We start from the raw sequence: 23,261 nt of genomic DNA, 5'->3' as shown, positions 1-23,261 counted from the left end.
GTGTGTAGTTTATGCTCATTATTATATTTTATCAGGTTTGAGATATACGTATGCCCTGTTCTCGATCGAAATTCGTTGAGCCGGGGCTATCTACAATTAATCATTTTTTCCCAAGGGCTTTGGGAAATCTTTTTAGAAGGTTTACTTTAAGAAGATCCTAAAATGCAAAGTTTTGGAGAGACATATCTAAAGACCAATTCTATTCGTCATTGAGATAGTGAATCGCCATTGTATGTACGGTATTCGTTACCATAAGGTAAGAGCTTAGCGTCAGGAAATGTCCGAGATTACCATCAGTAGCATTGCATGTCCGGACAGTTAAATTACACGTGATTAATGGTTATTGGACTGTAGCTTTATGGTAACCGCTTTTCTAAAGGATTTTATTTCAACTTTCAGACCCACACCCGTTCACCACATATAACTAGCCCTAACTTCTGGTTGTTCGGGTAACCGAGAAAAATTTTTCAAATTTTTCGAAGCATTAACTTTCTTCTCAGCAGCTATATGAACTTCAAACATTAACCCAGTTTTCTTCTTACAAAGAATTCTCATACTGATCTCATCAGCAATTCATAATGTCTTTCACCGACTTCTCAAACATCGAGTCTCTACAAAAGTTGAACTCTCACTTGGCTGACAAGTCATACGTCGAAGGGTATGTCAATTGATTATTTTGGAAAGATTCAGTGAACTATGGGTTTTGGCATCTGGATGATGAATTTAATTCTTTGGTCCGTGTTTATGACGGGAAGTAAGACCCCCGGTATGAGTGACAAAGAGAAGTGAATGACTTTCACAACTCTGACCAGTGCTGCCTAGAAAGCTGAATTTTTTCCCCTCTTTCTTTCAATAATACTAACGATATGAAAATAGTACTTCCGCTTCTCAAGCTGACGTTACCGCTTACAAGGCTTTCCAAAAGGCTTTCCCAGACTTCACCAGATGGTTTAACCACGTCGCTTCCAAGGCTGACGAATTCGACAGCTTCCCAGCTTCTAAGGCTGCCCCAGCTGCCGAAGATGATGATGTCGATTTGTTCGGTTCTGATGAAGAAGAAGATGCTGAAGCTGAAAAGATCAAGGCTCAAAGAGTTGCTGAATACGAAGAAAAGAAATCTAAGAAACCATCCAAGGGTGCTTCCAAGTCCATTGTTACTTTGGATGTGAAACCATGGGATGACGAAACCAACATGGAGGAATTGATCGCTAACGTTTTGGCTATCAAGAAGGATGGTCTAACATGGGGTGCTCACAAGTTGGTTCCTCAAGGTTACGGTATCAGCAAGTTGCAAATTAACATGGTTGTTGAAGATGACAAGGTCTCCATGGATGACTTGCAAGAAACTGTTGAAGGTGATGAGGATCACGTTCAATCCACTGACGTTGCTGCTATGCAAAAATTGTAAGCTGTGATTGTTTGATCGCCATAGAACTAGTGTTAAATAGTTTTAATTGAATGTAAAATACTAATTCATGAGCAGCTATCTTTTACGAAGCTGCTTGGTAAGGAGTAAATTTGGCGGATTGTAGTCCATTGCGATATTGGAGTAATTTCAAGAATAACGCTGAGGGTTATTCAGTTAGATCAGCGATAGGGTTGGCATGATATGCTTGGGGCCCAGCAACATCTTCACAGTTGTGCAACCCGGAACAGTGTCTGATAAAGCAGAAGAAATAATAACATACTTCTTGTATTTCTGTTCACAAGTTGCTCAGCTTGTTCATTCGAATATGATGATGTCGATCATTTGGATTTAGAAAAGTTCCAGACATGTCAAGCCTTACGGATGAAAACCGTTGTTAGCGCCGCGGTTACAGAGGAGCTGGTTTCGCGGATATTTTCAAAGCGGCACACTGCTCAATCATGGTGTTTTACCGCTGAACACTAATTATGTTCATTTTCACTTTTTGTGGGTCGTCTTCTGTTGGTTTGTTTGTAGTTTTTTTTTGTTTTTTTGGGGGAGGGAGGGTATTTAACTTGTGTTGGCGGCTGTTTTCATTTTTCCAAACTTTTATGTGCTCAAAATGTTGGATTTTATATGCTTAATTATTGTGGTTATAGTTGTCATTCAAATTTATTCCATTTTTCTCAGTTAATAATTCAAATAAAATAGCATTCATCATAATCTATTTTTTTGAATATCCATCTGTAATTCTATTATTATTAAAACTCCATATTAGTTTCACACGACCTCTACGGAAATACTGCAAGCACTACCAGTATTTTAAGACCATTGACTAGAATGTCCTCGAAGGAGAATTTTCAGTATCCATCTGCCAAAGGATCAAAAGGAGGCTACTCAAGCTTTCGGCGGCTCAAAACTTTTCGCAAGAACGAGTCACTCTTTGATGCTTCGGGCACAAACTTCATAAGATACAGAGGCAATAGTAATCATATAACTTCACAGCAATCAGATAACTATACTAATACGTTTAGAGTAAAAGCAACCTTGGCTGAACATGATCTAGTTGAGTCGAGTGATCAAAACGACATTGTTCGGGCAGTGCTCAAAGATGCCGCCCATGGCAAGACATCCCCAGACATGGGAAGTGATTCTGCCACAATTGTTGCTGAAGATCAGGTTACTTTTGGAATTGCCAATAATCTCCTTGATTCAACGAGTGATCTTGGTACATTGGATTCCAACTATCCTAGGGTTAATGAAGCTTCAAGTAGCTATGATGTAGAGAAAACCAATAGAGCTATGGTGGGATCTCCCAAAATTTCTCAACATGGTCCTGGTGCAGGCGTTTCTTACGTTCCGAAGATATATAAAGGAGTGTCTAATAATGGACCCATCGGCGGCAAGCGCCATAAGGTCAGATTTTGGCGCAACAACAGAAGGAGGAACAAGCATAAAAAATTTTGTGTCAATGAAAACCATTTTAGTGAAGAGTCTACTTCTAGATCAAATCAACTTCCGATTAGAAAGCATCATTTTAGGAGATGGCTAAACGAGAAAACTGATGAAAGTGCAACTGTAAATCATATTGAAGAGGCTCGCCATAGAGCAAAATATGTGGCTTCAGAAGCAGCTTTAGCTGCTATCATTCGCTGCCATGCAAGAGCCGCTATAAGGGCGGGAGCTGCCGCTACTGCCGCCTATGCTAAGGTCACTTTCGAAGAGCTAAACCCTGGGGTAAGTCATGCGACTATGATTGCAACTATCAATAAAGCTTGTGAGGATGTAGCTAAAACTTCTTTGAAAAGCAAGACTGAAAATGCGGATTATTTGAAACTACTTCATCTTTTAAATCAGCATCTCAATTTCAAAGGGAATGAATTGCAGATACCTTTAAAGAGCTGTGACGACAAAGGTGAGCTGGAAAAGAAGGATGAAGCTTTTGAGACCTCAATAAGACAGGCAGATGAACATCTTTACAATTCTCAGACAGTTACTTCCTTGAAAATACCACCAAAAAATTCTTCAGAAAACAAGAAGCTCCTTCAAAAATCTGATGATCATACCAGACAAACTGCTTCGTCTTTAATATCTGAAAATTCTATCTCAGAAAAACTAATATTGCAAGTTGATGCCGGAGCAGAATTGCCCCTCACCCAGCTAGTGGTGCCCAACGATAGTGCCAGAGACGATAATTATTCAAAAGAGTATTTAGATGAGCTCAGTGATCCTTTAAAATCAATGACGGTTGAAGATGAAGATGAAGATTTTGAAGGCTCTAGGTTTGTTTTATTTTCTAGCGCAGAGTCTGCTTTGGATTTTGATGATGATGATAGCCGCCGGAAGGATGAGACGGAGCTATCGTTAATTGATAGTGCATATTCTTACGTTGATTCTGAAGAAGGAATTTGGCCTCAAGTAGCAAGCATGAGACGGCAACGGTTACTTTTACAAATGGAGTCATTGGCACCAAGATCTCTTTTGCTTGAAAGCCTAACCAAAGATTGCTAATCTGCTGTATGAAATCTAAGATAACAATTCATGCGCTAATATGCTCCCAACTTAAGAAAGATGGTGTGATAATATGCTAACCGGAGGAACTTACTTTGATTTTATGTGTTTGCCATCTTTACTTTGCCGCCGATTGTAAAAAAAAAAAATTGTTAAGTTTGAGTTAAAAGTTATGTCAGGTACTCAAGGTAAAGTGAAGGATGTAAAGCCTTGTTAAGCCTTCTGTATGTTTTTCTACCAGATGCCAGAAATGCCTTTCTAAGATATAATGCAGATGACTCCAACTTGAAATGGGTCAATTTCTAAACAAAACAATAAAAATGATTTACCGACTGGCAAGAGCTTACTCTATTCGAAAAAAAAAAAAGGGATAAAAGAATCTTGTAGTCGAAATGGGTTGACTAAATGACGTTCGCATGCAAATTTAGCCATTGCTGGACTACTTCATACTTCGTAAAGATAAAGATAACAATTAAGTACATTTGGTGAAGACCCTGAATATTGGTGAAATCAATTCGGAGAAAAAACGATTAAACAAACAAACATAAAGCATCATATCGTTATGAAGTATGAGGAAAATGATGCATTTTGAAATACACTTTTCCTTAAGCCTTTCAATGTATCCTTGATATTAAAAACCAGGATTCAATTATGATTGTACCGAGGATGGTAGAAAAGGTAGCAGAAGAAACCAAAAATTCGACATCAATGGAATGAAAAGTAATCAAAAAAAAAAAGTACCTTGTGCTTCTTTTATGTATTTTTACATTTATTTTAATTAAAGTATTTAGTTTTCAGTGGACCGGTCTCTTACCCACGCGGACTGTAATTGCAAACATTAACTACTTCCAAGACATAATAATCAAACAAAACCCCAGATTAGTGGATAAAGCTCACGTTTGGGCTATTATGAAATATGCAAAATGATCTGTTCAATGAGAGTCCAACTACTAGCAATGCAAGTAGTAATGTAAGCAGTGGCGACATTAGCTTTTTGGACTATAGAGCTTACACAAGATTAAGCGAGAGACCAGTTTATTCTGGCAACAATTCGATCTTTAATGAAAGTAATGATACAAATCAGAATGGTAATTTTTTCGATGATTTTAACAATCTTTCATCTACGGTAAAGTGGAAAACCTTAAATAAGATATACCCTATTCTAGGGGCATTTGGCGGGCCTACGTGCATATATCCTACAAAATCCTGTCACGTTTTAGGAACTTCTAAAGGCCCTATCCTAATCTTCAGCACAAAGCAATTTATTCTCAATAGATTGGTTCCTCAAATAGTAGGGGAACCCACTTCCAAACATCTAAGATCTCCAGTGCTGGACATCGTAGTTTCAGCGGACGGAACACATTTAGCAGCTAGTTATCAATCTGGAGATATCTTTCTTTGGAATCTAAATGCTAATACTGTTGAACTTAATGCAGAGGAAGCTAATGATGGCAACGAGAAAATGGCCCCTTCGAGGGCCATCTTACAAATAACTAATCACAGAGGTCGTACTATAAATGGCATTGGATTTATCGGTAGTCGTCATACAGCCCTCATTGTTAGTGATAACACTGGTGGTGTCTTTTACCATAGTGGTTTTAGAACCCATTTGTGGTCGCTTACTTATAGCTCTAAGCAAGTACTGCATATTTCAACAGGGGAGAAACTTCTAGCCTCCCAAGCAGCTCCGGAAATTCAAAAGCGAGAGCCTTTGCATATGATAGCAGTGCTTACAACATCAAGGTTCGCCATCATTTCAACCACCCCTCGTCCTATGACTTTAATGCTCGAAGACTTGAAATCGATTGGATCGCGGGAGATCACTTCAAATAGCTGTTTAGCATGGCATGAAAACGCTTCGAAAGTAGCATTTTCTTTGAATGAGTCTGCATTCGTCTTTGAAATAAAAGGCGTTTCTACGTTCTCCACACAGAAGACTTTTACCAAGATTGGCGAGCCCGCACTGTCATTACAATGGATTACCGATGACCTCTTGGGAATCTTAACTGTTTCACATAATTTTCTAATGGTGGACGTCAACGAAGACTTAAGAGTCGTGGCGAAATTCGATTTTTTGGTACATCATTTATTGATGCCCCCCAATAAACACGTTGCAGTCTGTGATAAGAAGTTGCTTTTGTTAACAAACTACGGTCTGAAAGTGGGTCAACTTCCCTCCTGGTCCGATATAACGCTCAATCATGTCCAAACGGGCAATTATCCAGGTGCTTTGAAATTTATCAAGTCGTTATTACAAGAGTATATGCCACTCTGGCCACTGCTTAGGTTAACACAGGATTTTTCTAAAAGAGAACAGGAACTTGAAAAACCTTTTTACAATTTGGCACTGGCGGCTTTGAGGTTTATTATTACCCACCAAAATGCGGATTTAAATAAAATTTACGAGCTTTTCTCGCTGGTCCTCTCCACTGTTGATTTATTTCAAGATAGACAATTAAAAATTGAGCCCATGAATGCCTTCCTGGAGAAATCGATGGAATTTTTCTCTGAAGATAATGTGGACATTTTTTTCGAGGTGTTGTTGAACATGGTATTGGAGGGTTCTATGAATGCTCTGCCAGCTGCGATTTTCAAACCTATGTTAATCAACTTTGCAGATGCAGAAAAATTATCCATTTTGGAGGACATGATAGTCATGCTAGATCTTCGGACACTTGACATTGATCTCGCCGTAAAGCTCTGTCAAAAGTACGGACTTTTCTGTGTTTTAATGTATATCTGCAACACGATTTTCGACGAATACGTTTTGCCGTTAGTTGACGCAGTCTCAAGAATAAACGACAAACCAGAAGAGACTTTTATTTTCCGTACTGGCGAGGTTGGATCTGTGAATACCATCTTTGATTATCTTTCTTTTGTTTTAACAGGACGCCAGTTCCCTAAAAGTGATTTGATTATGCCCATGAAGAGACAGATCGATGCTAAGGTTTCTTTGTACCATATGCTTTTCAGCGGCACTTGCGTTGAATGGCCCCCAGGCAGTGGTAAAAAGTTGCATACTGAAGCAGATTCCGCCCATGAGCCAGCGTTTCCTTATTTCAACCTATTGATCAACTTCAATACTGCGAGAATGTTATCAACTCTCAATGAAATTTTTGAAGACTCTCTCTTAAATGAGGGATATGCCGAGAATGGTCTTGGGGAAAATCCGCCGGTACAGATTACGAGACAATATATGGTAGATGTAGTCCTGGACATGATGAAAAAGAAAGAATCCACCAGGGACAAGGTTTTGATGGGAATTTTTGTTGCTTGCAATGTTGCGAAATATCCCCAATTTATAAGACTCTCCAGCAGAGCATTAGAAGACGTTATTGCGACAATTTGTGGAGTGAAGGATTTGCAGCTGACGAATGACTGCCAAAGGGCGCTAGAGTGTCTGCTCAGTACTTATACACCAAAAAACTCTGAAAGATTCATTGCTGAGCTTAAAGAACTAAACTTCAAAAGAGTCCTCTTCATTCTTTACGTTAAAACTAAGAAGTTTTTCGACATTTTGCCTCTAGCCCTTTCATCTGAAGATACGAAAACAGACTACAACCAGAGTTTCCCAACTGTAATTAGCTTCGTTTTGTTTGGGGCTAGATATGACTCTTTAGAACATACTCGCGTTGTTGGTTTGATTCGTGGGCATTTCGAATCGCTGGTGGATAAATTAGGACCCAAATTAGCCGTTGAGTTTTTTCAGAAATTCGATCCCGGTATTCATCAATCCGTTGTGTCATTATCTTGTGAAGACACGCAACAAAAGTACTTAGAGGAGCTCTATTCATTTGGTGAGCTGGAGGGTACTGAAATGAACGATCTAAAGGATCTATATTTTGAACTAAGTTGCAAGTACAAATCCAAACAAGCTTTATTGCAATGGCTAGGGGTGTTAGAGTTCAAAAATTTGGATACGGAACGTGCTACGAATATCTTGCTGTCCGCTAAGAATTATGAAGCAGCTGCTGTGGTACATCGTCGTTTACAAGTCAATTCCATGGTAGTAAATGACATGCTCAATTGTATTAACGACTGGTTTAAAGTAGGAGACAAGCAATACGCTACCTTAAACAGATATTTGAACATTGCGATCGACGCGATTAGCGATTCAAGCGATGACAAACTGCATAATTGGACGAAGCTTATAGCTTGCTTTATGAAGTTATACGGAAGTCATAAAAATGATGCTGATGTAGGTCAATCCTGCAATAGAGCTTTCCAAGAATTATTTGTTCGGTTGGCTATGTCTGAAGCCTCGGCAAATGGCGATAAGAAAGGCCAATTTTGGAGTATTTTAACTAGTGCTCTGGAACACCAAGAGGTAATTATGATGAAAGCAAAAGACCTGCGCACTTTACTGTTTGATGTTTTCACGACATACGATATCGAGAGGCATATATCTAGATTAATCTTAGAAATAGTCCAGGAATCGTCAGTTGGCGTGGGACAGCTATATGAAAGCACGCTGACTAAGGGATGGCCAATCGAGAACGATGAATGTGAAATCTGCGGTAAAACCTTATGGGGATTGGGCTTGGACTCTATTAATTTCGTTATTTGGAAAAATAAAAGACTTCTCGGAGAAAGTGCACCATCGACCTCAACGAACGAAGACAAAGCTATCGTTTCGTTTGGATGCCACCACGTATTTCACAAGAGATGCCTACGTAACTTGGGTCAGGTCAGCGGAAAATATTCTTGCTTAACTTGTAAAAAGGAATAAATAGAATCGGCTTCGAAATAAAAATGCATTTTTATGTTTAGTTACATATAATATAATAGCGATTATTTCAGCAAAGTGTACCACTCATGACCTGCCTGCAAGCCTTCGAAGGGAGTCTCGATGACCAAACCTTTTTTCAAAAGCCATCCGCAGATATCCTTTAGTTCCCTCCTAGACAGCACAAAATTACAATTTTGTTCCAACATGTCTAAAGTGACACCTGGGTTGAAAAGAATTTCATTTGTTATCATGGAAAGCAAGCACTTCCAAACCTCTCCTCTTAAGCACCCCGTACCATCTATCCAAAGTTTCGAGTTTGGCTCTCCCATGGGCAAGGGAACATGAATCTCTTTTGTGAGTTTCGTTGACTTTTTTGCAGACATGATTAGCGGAGGAGTTAGACCTCGAATTCCAAGACGCCTTGTTACATAACTCAACTTTTGGCTGCTATCAACAGTTGGAATAACATCTAGGTTAACTTTTGACTGTGCAATCAGATCAATGAAGATCCAAGAAGCAATATCTGGAATTTCCTCGCTAATAATCACCCCGTTACCTGCTTGGAACATTTCTTCAAGTTTATTTCTGTATATCTCGCATTGTTCAAACATCCTATAATTACCCCTCGTCTCTAAGAATTCCTTGATGGTATCTGTCGCTTCTAATCTCGATCCCTGAAGATATAAATGCTTTTCTTTTGCCATATCCATAATAACCTTATCAACCAACTCTTTTGGGATCGTACTTAAAACTTCGATTTTTTCCCTGGATGTATCAGGATGGTCATACAATATTGACCTGATTACCGCCCTCACATCACCTTCAGTACCCCATGGAGGAAGGCGTTTAGAAGACGTATCGTAGTTATCGTAGACAAATATTTTTTTGAGCGACGATGTTTCCCTTTGGATCATGGACGACATCGCAAGTCCAGATTTCATCCCGACATTGGTCCCAACTCTGATTAAAGTATAGCGCTTCTTGTTTTCCAAATAATCTCTGTACAATAAGGTGGGTTTCTGATCTTCATCAACATCGGATGTAATCCACAAATCTATCAACTTAGGTAAATCTAAGCGCTCCACATCTTCAAGGGTAACTCTCTCCTCCCTTGTGGCTGACACAAGGATTTTACGCCACTTATCAACATAAGCTCTCCAACCAACATGGCCCATCCTGATTCTTCTCGCAGTCCATTGTTTCTTTAAATTACTGAGAGAATTGCTAGGGAAGAGCTTAGTAATCTCATCCCAAAGAATCTCATTTTTGATACTCTTTGTAATAACAACAGCCATCACCAGTGCTCTAGCGCCTAGTTTATTTCCGACCTGAAATAAAGCCTTCTTTTTACCTTTCCCCGGTTTTCCACTTTTCTTGGATAGGTCCTTTTCACCAACGGCTGTCAAATCTCGAGAAAGTTTATACTGTCTTTGCAAACTTAAAGCGTCCTCTGCCTTCTTCCAAGCTTTCTTTTGGGCATCCTTCTTAGTCCTACTGCGGTCTTGGTAATTGCGGACCCTTTCCGCTGACTTCACACCCCTATGGAATCTATGCTTTTCCGTCTGATCGAAAAAGTATATGTCAGTATTGTGAATCACATCTTTGAAATAGGCCTTCTTATTATCCTTATCTTTGATGATATAGCTTGCAATGGCATTTGGATCAACCTCAGGAAGATAAATGATACGTTTTCCAGTGTGCGGTTCGTCTTCCATGCGTAACTTCTCATTCTGTAACATCAGGTTCACGTCACCTCTGACTGTTTTCTTATCCAAGAGAGTATTAGACCCCATAAAATGAGAAACATCTTCAAAGAACTGTTCCCGCAAGTAAGTTACACCACCAGCTTTCCTGACGACCTCCAATATCGCACGCTGTCGCCACAGCGACCTCAAAGAACCGGCCGAAAAACCACCTATTTCCAGAACCCGAGGCTTGTTGGTTCCATCATTCTCACTAGGGCTCGAGGGCGAATTAACAACATCTCCACTAGCAGTAGCAGGGACAGTGGACGACATAGATGGGGGCTTTTCTTTTTGCTTGACACTCCTTCTTTTATTATTCACAGAAATCGCCTTCTGAACAGCTGCGACATCTTCCTGCTTTCTTTTACGCCCCCTCGCAGATACACTTACAGGAGATTTAATTTCACCATTCCAGAAGAAGGATTCCTGACCATCATTATCTACAAAGCGCAAAGAACTGCTGAGCGGGATAAAATTGGACTCATTCAATTCGGCTAAAGCTTCCTTCTGGCTTTCTATAGGTTCGAATCGCCCAGAAACATATGTCTGAGGTGCATCAGTGAGTTTCTTGAAATTTTCTTCCGTGAAGAATCTGTAAAATTTCTTCCTCCCCTCGAAATCATAAACTCTTACAATCCTATATTCATCAACGTTGTTTTTTGGTTTGCCCACGCTTTCCACATAATACTCACTTGACTTTGTAAAAGCTCGCTTATAATCTCTGCCAGTAAGCCTTTTTATAACTTCCATGGTTGAGATGCCCTGTAGGCCCGCTTTCTCGGTCATATCATAAGTTTGATTTTGTATTGGGTAAAACCTATTCATGAGAATATCATCTTTTCCAGTCGATTTTTCATCTTGAACAAGAAGTCCTTCTTCTTGTAGAATATTGGTAGCATTAGAGCTATCCAATCCCTCATAAGCGTCCTCTTCTTCCAACCCAAGTTTGTCATCATCCAAAGGATCATCTCCTGGTTCGCTTTCATAGTCAAAGTCATTTGTAGATTTGTCCTCTTGCACATAATCACGGAGGTACTTAACACACCGTATTTTTACAGAAGGATTCGTAGGAGATACCAACAAAACTTTCTTCAAATATTCCTTTTCATCGAGCCACGCAATAGCAGCAATAAAAGCTTTTGATAACCTTTTTTCCACGTCAAATTTTAGCTCTCTTTTCAAGTCGATAATTTGGCGCACACCATTCTTTGATTTTTTAACAACATCAACGATTTGTCCAAGGTAGTCTCTCAGGTTGACGTAAGGTTTGACAGCATTATCACTTTCCGAATACCTTTTCAGCTTCAAAAGCTTAACGACATGGCCCTTGTAGATCATCTGGACAGAACAAATAAGATGGCCGATCTTTTTTACTCTACCAGTAATACTTCTCGGATCCTGGTTAGTCGCTTGGGCTAGATCTTTTGTATTAATTCCCTTGTCCCCAGCCTTAGCAATTTCAAGCAGAAGCTCAAATGCAAATCCACCTATATTGGCCTCTTTTTTCCTATATCCCGTCAAAATTGTCCACAAGGTGTCTTCACCAATCCTCAGCGTGTAAGCATCTTCATTCTCTGCAACTTCGGAGTAAAGCTTGTCACAAACCTTGCCCCCTTCATACAGCTTAACATCTGGGTGTGAACTCACGGAAGAAAAGACAAACTCTTTCAACTTATCATCACTCAAACCAACAAAACTCTCAGAGCTTCTCCAAAGTTCAGGTAATGTTATTTCTAAGAGATTTAGTTAGTTAAATGTCAAATGGGTACATCGAGCAAAAAGAAATCAGACCAAGTAAAAACTAACATACCACCCTTATTATACGCTACCACTTCGCAAATCAGATGGACCAATTCATCTGGAAAGACAGGTATTTGGGCCATTACTCACTTCTTCATCGTTTTATCATTCTCCTGCGAGCCTTAATTTTGGTTCCACAACTTCATCATCGATCATCTCATCATTATTTTTACGTATAAAGTTATCAAAAAATCAGTTAGACCGTTAATTAAAAAGTCCGTCGAAAGCTCATCGCCATCAATTAGAAAAATTAAAAATTATTTTACTTTGCAGTTAGATTCCACTTCTAAAATCTACTGTTTTATTTGTAGCTTGTCGAAAAATGTCAGAATCAGACGATGAATTGTAAGTAATTCTTCAGCTATGATATATACGTCATGACTGGAAAATAACTAACACATTCAGGACTCTTTCTAGCAATGCCCTGGCAGCTTTACAAGAGTTTAAGCAGGAAGAACAACAGCGCCAGGAAAATTTTGAAAAACTATTGCAACAAGCTGATGAGGAATTTGAAGAAAAGAAGAGAATTCAGGGAATGGAGCTATTCAAAGAAGATTGGCAGCTTTCTCAGTTCTGGTATGCTGATGATACCGCCGACGTCTTGGCGGAGGCTTTGCTTGAAGGCGCAGACCCTGATACTGTTATTGCAGTTGTAAGCGCCCCATCAGTGTACGCGGCAATACTGAAAAGACCCAAAGAGCAGATTCCCACTAAAAATATTTATCTTTTTGAGTATGACACGAGATTTGAACTTCTTGCTGGGCGTGATCATTACGTTTATTATGACTATGTTCAGCCGTTGGAATTCACTGATCAACTTAAGGGTAAGGTCGATCGTCTTTTGATTGATCCCCCTTTCTTGCACAATAATTGTCAAACTAATTGTATGTGTTCTTAGAGACATCAACTACTGATAATCTCAACGAATAAAGTACTAACTTTTTTTTTTACAGCATCGATCACTGCCAAAGCTCTCTTAGCACCTAAAGACGGCTCTAAAACGATGAACGGTTATTTGAGACATCGATTCATGTCCTGTACCGGTGAAAGAATGGCAGACTTGATTTCCAAGTTATATCCTGATTCAAAAATCACCACTTTCCTTCCCCAGCATGCAAATGGATTAAGCAATGAATTCAGATGCTATGCTGACTTCGAATGGAAAAAATGGAAATTCAGTACTTAAGTTATATAGCTTAAATATTTAGTTATTTATTCTCACAACCAAATCCCGTAAACAATTGATAAGGACAAAACAATCACATGATTCATTAAAGTTTATTTTTATCCTAGTTATTTTATAATTTATTATTTTAATTATTTTACTAAAAAGTATTAGAAAAATATTTTTATTTAAATGTTACAAATAAAACAAAGCTCATTATTTTAAAATTGTATATTGTCTACGGCTTCCGAAGATAAAAAGTACTTTAAAAAATAAGATATTTACATATCCTCATTTAAAACGATTGTCTCGTTTATTAATCTTTCTTTCTACCAATCTCGATTAATGAATTAAATATACTGAAATGTTCGATATCTCAGAAAGCTTCTGAAGCAAGTATTCACTTTCAATCAACTGCCTACTGGCACCTATTTGGGTTATGTATATTTTTATATATATATATATATATATATATTTTTTTTTTTTTTTCCATGGGCTAACCTTTATACAATTCCACTCGCAACGTTTTTCCTCGTTCCTTTAAAATCGTCTCACTAAACGTGAACATACCGCGAACACTCAACTTGACTTACATCTAACCAAGAGTATACTGAGAAATGTCAGATGAATGTCCCATTTTACTAGTTGGAGGTGCCGGTTTCTTAGGCTTGCACCTAATACAGCAGTTCTATGATTTAACTGTAAGACCACGTATTCATGTTTTTGATGTAAGGCCCATACCTGAAAAATTATCTAGACAATTTACCTTTGATCCTACGGAAATTGTATTCCATCAAGGAGACCTCACCTCTGCCGAGGACGTTACCAATGCTCTATTAAAGAGCAAAGCTAGAGTAATCGTCCACTCTGCTTCCCCAATGCATGGTAATGCTCAAAGCATTTACGAACATGTTAATGTCAAAGGAACGAGAAATTTACTAGATGTTTCAAAAAAACTAGGAGTTAAAGCTTTTATCTATACCTCTTCTGCTGGTGTCATATTCAATGGTCAAGATGTACACAATGCAGATGAAACTTGGCCTATTCCTGAAGTGGCCATGGACGGTTACAATGAAACTAAAGCTATCGCAGAGGATATGGTTTTAAAGGCCAATTCTTTTCAAGAGAATTTTTTAACTGTCGCATTGCGTCCTGCTGGTATATTTGGTCCTGGTGATCGTCAATTGGTACCAGGATTGCGTAACGTAGCTAAATTAGGCCAATCTAAGTTCCAATTGGGTGACAATAACAATCTATTCGATTGGACTTATGCCGGTAACGTGGCGGATGCCCATGTTTTAGCCACACAGAAGCTTTTGAACTCAGAAACTGCTTCAAAAGTGGCTGGTGAAACATTTTTCATTACTAACGATGAACCTGCTTATTTCTGGGCACTTGCCCGTACCGTTTGGAAAGCTGATGGTCATGTTGATAAGAGTGTTATTGTGTTGAATAGACCTGTAGCAATTTTAGCTGGTTATCTTTCCGAATTTTTCTCCAAATTATTGGGTAAAGAGCCAGGATTGACGCCTTTTAGAGCCAAAATTGTTTGTGCTACTCGTTATCATAATGTTACTAAAGCAAAGGAATTGCTTGATTATAAGCCACGAGTAAACATTGAAGAAGGTATTGAAAAAACTCTAGCTTGGATGGATGAAAAGTTATAGATGTATCAAAGATCCAGATGTAGCCATATGTTAATGAATAGAACACCTATATAAAAATGTTTTCCAGAAGACAACTTTTTAGGTAATACTAGTTGTAAAATACAATAACCTGATACCTGATCTTTAACAAAATATCAGGGCGTGTGGTCTAGTGGTATGATTCTCGCTTTGGGTGCGAGAGGCCCTGGGTTCAATTCCCAGTATGCCCCGATTATTTTTTGCAACTTAAATTACTTTGCAAGGATAAGCTGAACCCTTTCTCTAGTGGGAAGGCATGAAAAGAAAAAAAGGTTGAAAGTCGTTGCAGAACAAAATTCATATTAATTACTCTACTTCGTCTCCGCAAGGATAACCGTGTGTGAAGTTTTTTTGATGGTTGATCAGAGCAAATCTTATCGTTCCAGGGGGGCTATAGCACCTTACAGAAGACCCATGTCTAGTAATAACAGAAGTAAACCCAGTATTTTGAACAAACTGAAGTCATTTTTCACAAACGATGGTAATGATGGCAAAGAAGAAAATTCTGGTTTGAAGAGAAGACATTTAGCTAGCGGAGGAAGCCCAACTGTGTCAATTCCTGGCGGTTTTTTTAATTCAGATGATGCTTCACCTTCTATTGTATTACCCAAGTGTCCAGGGGAAGCACAAATAAGTAATTCGACTCCCAATGTAGACGCTATTAACGAAGGGGAAAGGGATGAAGAGGCTAGTGCTGATGAAGAACCCTATAATGCAGATATCTCTAATGCCAAGCTTGCTGATTTCTTTAGTCGAAAGGGTGGGGAGCCTTTGAGTGAAATGGAAATGGAAGGTGTGAAATCGCTTATGAAGAAGTCAAGTAAATCAGTAAGATCTTCTAGAGCAGGTTCCATAGTCAATACTACATTGAGTCACGATGATCCTACAGATTTAGTATATTCTCGCATACTCAAGCATTCGAGAACACCCTCCTTAGCTACATCGACTATGAGGGCCCCTGCATTTACTCCCAGATACGATGACTCTTTTGGATCTCACAGTTTTGCAAACACTAGCAGAGGTTCAGTTTCCTCTAGAAGGCGGGTTTTCGATTATTCTAGTCTACCATCTCCATACAAGACTACTGTCTACAAATACAGTGCGGCAGATAATGATAGTAGCGATGCACATGGTACTAAGACCCCTGATGCTTCTAAAAGCATGGTTGTTAAGCCAAGTAATGGTAAAAAATTGAGTAATACTGCATCAGCACTGGTTTCGCTTCTGGAAAATGATAATTCCAAAGAAGAAACTTCAAATCGATTGGCAAATCCTTATTCGTCACACGTTAATCAACTTCGCAAATATAAGAAAAGTTTACCCACGTTACCAGCTACTAAACAAGAGCCCTCTAAGTTTGCCCCTATAAAATCATCAGCTTTGCAGGAATTGGAAAATGCTAAGACTAAGGTAACAAACGAAGTTGCTCCAAAGTCTCAGCAGCATAATTCAGTAGACAAATACAAGCCTATGCGGTCATCATCACTGCGTTCTAATGTGGTTAAAGCTGATGAATCACCAGAGAGAAAGATAACAACTAAAGAAACGGAACCTGAAGTGCCCAAGGCCCCTACCTTTAACTTCCAATTCCAAACGAACGATAAAATTGAGCCTAATACGAAATCACAACCACATGCTCACCCGGCGGCTAAGCCTGAATTTGCATTTAAATTTCAGCCTCAAAAGTTCGGTCCTCCAGATAATAACTCTGATAGCGATGTCGTTGATAAAATACCAACCAAGGTTGCCAATGCTTATTCAACCGCTCCATCTATCATAGCAACTGAAAGTGATCCGGAATATGATTTTGGACAAATCTCGCCTTCCAACATAGATCCAAGTGCAGTGGATAATAAAAAAGTGCAGGATTTCAAGACGCTGTTCGTGTTTTAAGATCTTCATGCAATCCTAGCATAATAATAGAAAATGTGTACAAATATATATAGTAATAATATTTAATGACTCTGTAGGGTTTCTTTACAAAACTTTCTGTTTTACGAAGAAAGTCCTTAAATGTCTCATTTGCCAAATACAGGTTAGCACTAGCACAACCAATTGAATGACACTCCACCACATAGCATGCGAGTTAACAGATTCAGAGATATCTCTGAATTGGGCTTCACGGTCTCTAACCAATTTCTGTTCCCTTCTAATCGAAAGCACTTTATCATTTAAAATGTTTACTTTTTGATGTAGAGAATCAACCACTGTTTTTTGTTTTGAATCCAATTTAACGTCAGAACCAATTTCAAAATCTAAATTGATCTTAGTTTTTGATTTACCCATCCAAGAATTAGGTTGCGCCTGAATACAAATTCTGTGTTCACCTGAATCTAGCGCTAATAGGTTTAGTTCTCCTGATACACCCTTTTGATGCACAACTCTGTGATAATCATCAAAAACTTCTTCTACTTCCATTGATACATCGAATTCTTGTGGATTAGTGTCTCTGTAGGATTGGATACCATCATCATATGCCTTGACACTGTACTTGCCCTGAAGTAACGTACCCTTTGACAATTCCTTGTAGAAACATCTTCTCTCACCATTACTGTAGAGGGAAAAAGCCGCCACTTGAGAAGGAAATAGCAGGGCAACAATTGCCAATTGCAATAAAGCTGAAACTAACAACATGAATGATTCTTAGGGCAGCTAACACTGAATGAATCGATTCAAATGCTTGTGTTTGTTATTATTATTGTGAGTTGTTCAAAACATAGTTATAGAGAACGCCTAGCGAAATGGAAAAAAAAAAAAGATTGCCCTGTGCTTACTAGAGGAAAAACGCGTCACCATCAAGAATAACAGGAAGAATAAGAAGTTCAAATGACCAATTTGTTACTTCAGGATCCCTTTTCTGTTCTTAAGGAGTATCCTGACAAGCTTACACACAGTTTGGAGAACCCTTTGCACACCGAATGTGTTCGTTTTAGCCCCCGTGGTGACTATTTAGCGCTAGGTTGTTCAAATGGAGGTGTGATAATCTACGATATGGATACTTTTAGACCCATCTGTGTATTGGGGAATAAAATGGGGGCACATATGAGATCTGTACAGTCAATTTCATGGTCATCAGATGGGAAGTATCTATTAACAGGCTCGAGGGACTGGTCTGTAAAATTATGGGACCTAGCTAGCGCCGGACAACCTTTGAAACAAGTTCGTTTTGATTCTCCCATTTGGAATTGCCAATGGGTAAATGCAGATCAATTTACTTGTGTGGTAACGGTTTTAGAAGAGAGTAGTGCATTTTTAATTTATTTTGCCCATGATCAACCGCTGGTACGAACATTACACGGAAATGAAAATAATGATGATCATGGGTACGTTTTGACTTCCACTGTTCATACAAAATTTTCTGATATCATTTTTACGGGGACTTCTAAAGGTTGGATCAATGTGTATCAACTTTGCAAAGGAGAAAGTGAATCGAATGTCGCTCAAATGCTGAAAGGTCTGAAGGTGGCCAATGCCAATATTAAACATGTCATTGTATCTCAACAAGGTGATAAGATCGCTGTTAATTGTTCAGATAGATCCATTAGACAGTATGCTTTTACGTTAACCGCGGATCGCTCCTCTGTAGAATTGGAATTAGAACACAAGTACCAGGATGTGATTAACAAGTTACAGTGGAATAGTATTTTTTTCAGTAATAAAGCTGCGGAATATCTTGTGGCCTCTACGCATGGTTCATCCGCGCACGAATTGTATCTTTGGGAAACTAGTTCAGGTACCCTAGTTCGTGTTTTGGAAGGTTCTGAAGAGGAATTGATGGACATTGATTGGAATTTCTACAAAATGTTCATTGCTAGTAATGGTCTTGAATCTGGTGATGTTTACATCTGGTCCATAGTAATCGCCCCCAAATGGAGTGCTTTAGCTCCAGATTTCGAAGAAGTGGAGGAGAATGTGGATTATCGGGAAAAAGAAGATGAATTTGATCAAATCGATGAATTAGAGCAACAAGAAGAGTTAAATCAAGCAGAAGAAGTTGATATCGATTTAAGAACTAGAGAACAATTTGACGTTAGAGGTAATGATTTGTTAGTCGCTCAATTCACTATTCCGACGGATTACGAACGTATACTGACCCTCAAGGCGGCTAAACTGGCACAAGATTAGTGAACCATGTATTTCTAAATGCATTATTATCACTATGGACGAATTAGAGTGATCACTTTGACGACGAATTTCTTATTGAAGAAAAGCAAATCCTGACAGTAATTAGGAAGATACACATTAAAACTACAAGAGCTCAAAGCCCTAGTCTCAAATCTAAGGAACCACAGGTGGTGTTTGAGGAGATCGGTTTGGGGAGATATATTTACCAGATAGATGGCAGGTTATTCAGGAAATCCGTTCATTAATAATACTCCGTCGTCTTCCCCGTTGAAAAATGCTGACAACAATAGGGTTACGAAACGACCGCTGGGGAGCTCTTCGTCGTCTTCATTAATGTCTTCGCCGACAAGAAGGTCGAGGATAACGGGGTCAGCAGCCTATGGTGATCGTTTTATTCCCAGTCGTACAGAAATTGATCTTAATACAATGGCTTCAATTGGTAGCGTTGCTAGTTTACCACCTGCGCCGCCATCTATATCAGAGGATCAAGTGGAGTTACAGAGGGAGATGCAAGCACATGAAACTTTTGATGCAGTCTTAAAGAATGAATTATTTGGAGAAAAGCTTTCAAGGGATGCAGTAGGAAATGAAAGTAGTATAGATCGTATCAAGAACACGAGGCCTTCTCGAGTCAACTTAAATGAACCGATTGAGGAAGAAGCTCCGACGACGCCTCCAGATAGTGTTGATGTAGATAGTCAAGTTCAATCGGCTCCTGTGACGCCTCATCGAGGTTTGCATTCCCATTCTGAAGAGTTATTCAGACCTTCCAGTAATGCCATTAGGGGCGCTAGTCTTTTAACTTATAGGGAAAGAACGGGTACTAGGCCTTCTACGGCCTCTATGATGCAATCACAATTCTTCGACACTAGCTCTTCTGTCCGTCCCGACTCAAAGCAACTGTTACTGTCACCTGGTAAACAATTTAGACAGATTGCCAAAATCCCCTATAGAGTGCTGGATGCACCTTCCCTAGCGGATGATTTTTATTACGATCTCATAGATTGGTCTTCAACCGATATGTTGGCAGTAGCATTAGGTAAATCCATTTTTTTAGCGGACAATGCTACGGGTGACGTTCTTCATCTTTGTGATACTGAAAACGAGTACACTAGTTTAAGCTGGGTGGGGGCTGGCTCTCACTTGGCCGTAGGTCAAGGTAACGGTTTGGTTGAAATTTATGACGTGGTTAAAAAGAAGTGCATACGAACCTTGTCAGGACACATGGACAGAGTTGCTTGTCTCTCATGGAATAATTACGTTTTGACGTCGGGAAGCCGAGATAGGCGTATATTACATAGAGACGTCCGTATACCAGATTCTTATTTTGAACGTATCGAAGCACATACACAAGAAGTCTGTGGCTTGAAATGGAATGTGGATGATAATAAGTTGGCATCAGGTGGTAATGATAATATGCTATTCGTCTACGACTCTACTGCTAGGAATCCCGTGTTGACATTTAACGAACATACGGCAGCCGTGAAAGCTATGGCATGGTCGCCACATAAAAGAGGAGTTTTAGGTTCCGGCGGTGGTACTGCTGATAGGCGGCTTAAAGTTTGGAATGTAAACACCTCTCAGAAGATTAGTGATGTGGATACGGGATCTCAGGTTTGTAATATGGTATGGTCAAAGAATACAGATGAAATTTTAACCTCTCATGGTTACTCAAGGTATAATCTCACCCTTTGGGATTTTCCAACTATGGATCCCGTGGCGATACTGAAGGGCCACAGTTTCAGAGTACTGCATTTGACTTTATCTGCAGATGGAACTACGGTTGTTTCTGGTGCTGGTGATGAGACTCTTAGGTACTGGAAGATCTTTGATAAGCCTAAAGTGAAAGCCAAGCCGGATTCTGTCATTTTTAGCGCCTTTAATCAGATCAGATGAGGAAAGGGAAAAGTAAAATAAAATAAGATGCTAGTAATACCAAAATTACACGATACGATCTGGACTTTATGACTTAAATTAATTTATTTATGTATTCATTAACCTTGTAAATCGTCAATCCAATTTACCAAAATTTTATTCATCTCAAGGAGGACGATATCGGATTCCCAATTGTCTATATAATCTTCAAAATTAATACTTTTGAGATTTTGTAGATGTTTTTCACCACTTACAAACAGTTTGCACTTTGATACTTCTTCTATTCTGTTTTTATTGTGTCCCAACTGAGTTCTAAAGACCTGCCATACCTTTTCCTTTATGGCTTTAACCAGAATGAATTTGTATAGATCTTCGTCATTCCATAGGGCCGCTAGTTTCAATTCTAATAAACCAATGACATGATCAATAAGAACGAATTTGAAAAAGACGTCGTCTCTTTTCAAAATTTCTTCAATATCGGTATTCACTGTCTTCTTCAGCGGCTCTGAAAAACTGTTTAGCTCACATGGCTTCAATTCATTTTGATAAAGATCTTTGATGACCACAAACAGATATTGCATGACTGTTGACCCCCGTGTATACCATACGAACTTAGCGGTATTCTCCTGTACCAATCTTTCGTAAGTATGGAATAGTAATAATAATGATAGGTGAACCACATCATCACCATAAATGTGACGGGTTGTAAGGGAGCTTGTTATGTCTATCGGTTGAGCTGAGTTCACCTGATTGTCTGTCTTTTGTAAAAGCTTGTCCTTTCGGGACTGCCAATATGAGAGTGCCGTATGTCTGAGATGCAAGCGATAAAGAAATACTAGGAGGGTACTTGTCAAATAAGTGAAGTAAGTAGGGAATTCAATCCGTAAAATGTCGTTGATCTCTAAGATCTCATCGTACAGTTTCTCGATTTGCTTCTTAGTCGATAGGAAATCAGACTCTGAAATGGTTTGTCGTCCACTTAGATCCATCACATTTCTAAAAACTGCATTTACTTTCCATCTCCCTATGGTGTATGCCGCGGATAATCCATTCTGGTCCTTTGATTCAGGAGTAGGTGATATAGTTTCGGTTGCCAAATTTCCCGGAGTGAAATATGGGAATCCACTAACAACCGATGCTGAACCCTCTATGTATAAAAGGTAACCCCATAGTAACTTCGATTGAATATCCTCCATCTTGTGCAATCCTAACTGTTGTCCCATTCGAACTAGCATACTTGAATAGGCCGTAGCGTCAACCATATTTGGGTCGATAACAAAATTAACGATAGTGAATGCTTTCAAGGACTCTAATTGAGGACGTAGGGGGAACTCGGAAATTTCTAAAAGAAGCCTGTAACCAGCATAATATTTGTTGCATAATAATAAGTCGGGAATCACACCTGATGCTACTGCCGCGTACGAAGAACAAAAGAATAGTGCCATGATTAACAGTAAATTGGGCACATTAATGTTTTCTTGGTCGTTGTCAGTATTTTTTATTGTCTGCAAGGCATTCATAATTTTTGATTTGCTCAGTATGGGGATTATAGGATGGACTGAATCGAAATAAGTCTCCACTTGACTCAATGCAGTTTCCCTTGAAGGCGGTAAAAGAGCTAACGCATCTTCGATACTATCAAGTGGATTTGTAAATCTGTTGAATTTAGTAATTTCATTCCTTTTAAATTTTTGGGATGGTGAAAGAAGACCATATGCATGAGAGCTAAGAACTCTATCATTGATCGAATTGGCAAAAAACGGATAAAAATACTTCGACCTGTAAACTAATGTACCTTTGGGTGTCTTATCAATTCCACGGGTGGTCAGAGGCCTAGAAGATTTTTCATTTGATTTATTATCTGCTTTTATTTCTTCAGAGTTGTTGTCATTTTTGTTGAATCCATATATGCATTCTGACGTAGTATTCATAGTTGAACAAGTGTAACAAGGTAATGCCTTGTTACATTTCAGCTTGTGCACATAACAGTAGCGGCAAGATTTAATAGCTCTGTGGCGTCTAATTTTTTGTCGCTGCATTCATCGTACTTTGTCCTTACAGGGGTTTTTAGCCTATCGATATTACTTCGTTGTTCTCTTGGCACTACTCAATTATCAAAAGCTACAAGGATACGAAATATAAAGGCCATCCACAAATTTTAAAATATAAAACAACTAAAACAAAAGAAATACTCAGGAGACGGTATGAGCTATATATTCAA

At 39.0% G+C, this 23,261-nt stretch overlaps 11 protein-coding genes and 2 non-coding genes across 13 annotated transcripts, besides 1 other annotated feature; 10 read left to right on the top strand and 3 right to left on the bottom strand.

Moving 5' to 3' along the window:
• Window positions 1-578: 578 nt before the first annotated feature.
• EFB1 (translation elongation factor 1 subunit beta) lies at window positions 579-1,408 on the top strand (the record flags this gene model as incomplete). The annotated part of the gene is made up of 2 exons (XM_002498411.1): window positions 579-658; window positions 877-1,408. The coding sequence occupies 2 exons, from the start codon at window positions 579-581 to the stop codon at window positions 1,406-1,408; spliced, it is 612 nt and encodes a 203-aa protein (XP_002498456.1).
• On the top strand, window positions 706-816 carry SNR18. Its single transcript, XR_002648434.1, has one exon. It is a non-coding gene; the product is annotated as a U18 RNA (small nucleolar RNA).
• An 837-nt stretch (window positions 1,409-2,245) lies between the features above and the next one.
• Window positions 2,246-3,916, top strand: ZYRO0G10692g (uncharacterized protein; the record flags this gene model as incomplete). Its single annotated transcript, XM_002498410.1, has 1 exon — window positions 2,246-3,916. The coding sequence occupies one exon, from the start codon at window positions 2,246-2,248 to the stop codon at window positions 3,914-3,916; it is 1,671 nt and encodes a 556-aa protein (XP_002498455.1).
• Window positions 3,917-4,832: 916 nt separating this feature from the next.
• Window positions 4,833-8,645, top strand: VPS8 (CORVET complex membrane-binding subunit VPS8; the record flags this gene model as incomplete). The annotated part of the gene is made up of 1 exon (XM_002498409.1): window positions 4,833-8,645. The coding sequence occupies one exon, from the start codon at window positions 4,833-4,835 to the stop codon at window positions 8,643-8,645; it is 3,813 nt and encodes a 1,270-aa protein (XP_002498454.1).
• A 62-nt stretch (window positions 8,646-8,707) lies between these two features.
• Window positions 8,708-12,273, bottom strand: TFC3 (transcription factor TFIIIC subunit TFC3; the record flags this gene model as incomplete). Its single annotated transcript, XM_002498408.1, has 2 exons — window positions 8,708-12,123; window positions 12,201-12,273. The coding sequence occupies 2 exons, from the start codon at window positions 12,271-12,273 to the stop codon at window positions 8,708-8,710; spliced, it is 3,489 nt and encodes a 1,162-aa protein (XP_002498453.1).
• Window positions 12,274-12,512: 239 nt separating this feature from the next.
• On the top strand, window positions 12,513-13,376 carry EFM5 (protein-lysine N-methyltransferase; the record flags this gene model as incomplete). Its single annotated transcript, XM_002498407.1, has 3 exons — window positions 12,513-12,535; window positions 12,596-13,074; window positions 13,162-13,376. 3 exons carry the CDS (start codon window positions 12,513-12,515, stop codon window positions 13,374-13,376), a joined length of 717 nt encoding a protein of 238 aa, XP_002498452.1.
• Window positions 13,377-13,448: 72 nt separating this feature from the next.
• Window positions 13,449-13,615: a sequence feature (Centromere Zyro0G).
• A 357-nt stretch (window positions 13,616-13,972) lies between these two features.
• On the top strand, window positions 13,973-15,022 carry ERG26 (sterol-4-alpha-carboxylate 3-dehydrogenase (decarboxylating); the record flags this gene model as incomplete). The annotated part of the gene is made up of 1 exon (XM_002498406.1): window positions 13,973-15,022. One exon carries the CDS (start codon window positions 13,973-13,975, stop codon window positions 15,020-15,022), a length of 1,050 nt encoding a protein of 349 aa, XP_002498451.1.
• Window positions 15,023-15,159: 137 nt separating this feature from the next.
• On the top strand, window positions 15,160-15,231 carry ZYRO0G10560r. The gene has a single exon. It is a non-coding gene; the product is annotated as a tRNA-Pro (tRNA).
• A 163-nt stretch (window positions 15,232-15,394) lies between these two features.
• NUP60 (FG-nucleoporin NUP60) lies at window positions 15,395-16,933 on the top strand (the record flags this gene model as incomplete). The annotated part of the gene is made up of 1 exon (XM_002498405.1): window positions 15,395-16,933. The coding sequence occupies one exon, from the start codon at window positions 15,395-15,397 to the stop codon at window positions 16,931-16,933; it is 1,539 nt and encodes a 512-aa protein (XP_002498450.1).
• An 84-nt stretch (window positions 16,934-17,017) lies between these two features.
• Window positions 17,018-17,674, bottom strand: ERP1 (Erp1p; the record flags this gene model as incomplete). The annotated part of the gene is made up of 1 exon (XM_002498404.1): window positions 17,018-17,674. The coding sequence occupies one exon, from the start codon at window positions 17,672-17,674 to the stop codon at window positions 17,018-17,020; it is 657 nt and encodes a 218-aa protein (XP_002498449.1).
• Window positions 17,675-17,866: 192 nt separating this feature from the next.
• Window positions 17,867-19,165, top strand: SWD1 (COMPASS subunit protein SWD1; the record flags this gene model as incomplete). The annotated part of the gene is made up of 1 exon (XM_002498403.1): window positions 17,867-19,165. One exon carries the CDS (start codon window positions 17,867-17,869, stop codon window positions 19,163-19,165), a length of 1,299 nt encoding a protein of 432 aa, XP_002498448.1.
• A 213-nt stretch (window positions 19,166-19,378) lies between these two features.
• CDH1 (Cdh1p) lies at window positions 19,379-21,061 on the top strand (the record flags this gene model as incomplete). The annotated part of the gene is made up of 1 exon (XM_002498402.1): window positions 19,379-21,061. One exon carries the CDS (start codon window positions 19,379-19,381, stop codon window positions 21,059-21,061), a length of 1,683 nt encoding a protein of 560 aa, XP_002498447.1.
• A 98-nt stretch (window positions 21,062-21,159) lies between these two features.
• ZYRO0G10450g (uncharacterized protein) lies at window positions 21,160-23,079 on the bottom strand (the record flags this gene model as incomplete). The annotated part of the gene is made up of 1 exon (XM_002498401.1): window positions 21,160-23,079. One exon carries the CDS (start codon window positions 23,077-23,079, stop codon window positions 21,160-21,162), a length of 1,920 nt encoding a protein of 639 aa, XP_002498446.1.
• Between the last annotated feature and the right edge of the window lie 182 nt (window positions 23,080-23,261).

This window comes from Zygosaccharomyces rouxii (genome assembly GCF_000026365.1).
Source record: "Zygosaccharomyces rouxii strain CBS732 chromosome G complete sequence".
NCBI classification, from domain to species: domain Eukaryota; kingdom Fungi; phylum Ascomycota; class Saccharomycetes; order Saccharomycetales; family Saccharomycetaceae; genus Zygosaccharomyces; species Zygosaccharomyces rouxii.
This window is presented reverse-complemented; position numbering and strand designations above follow the sequence as displayed.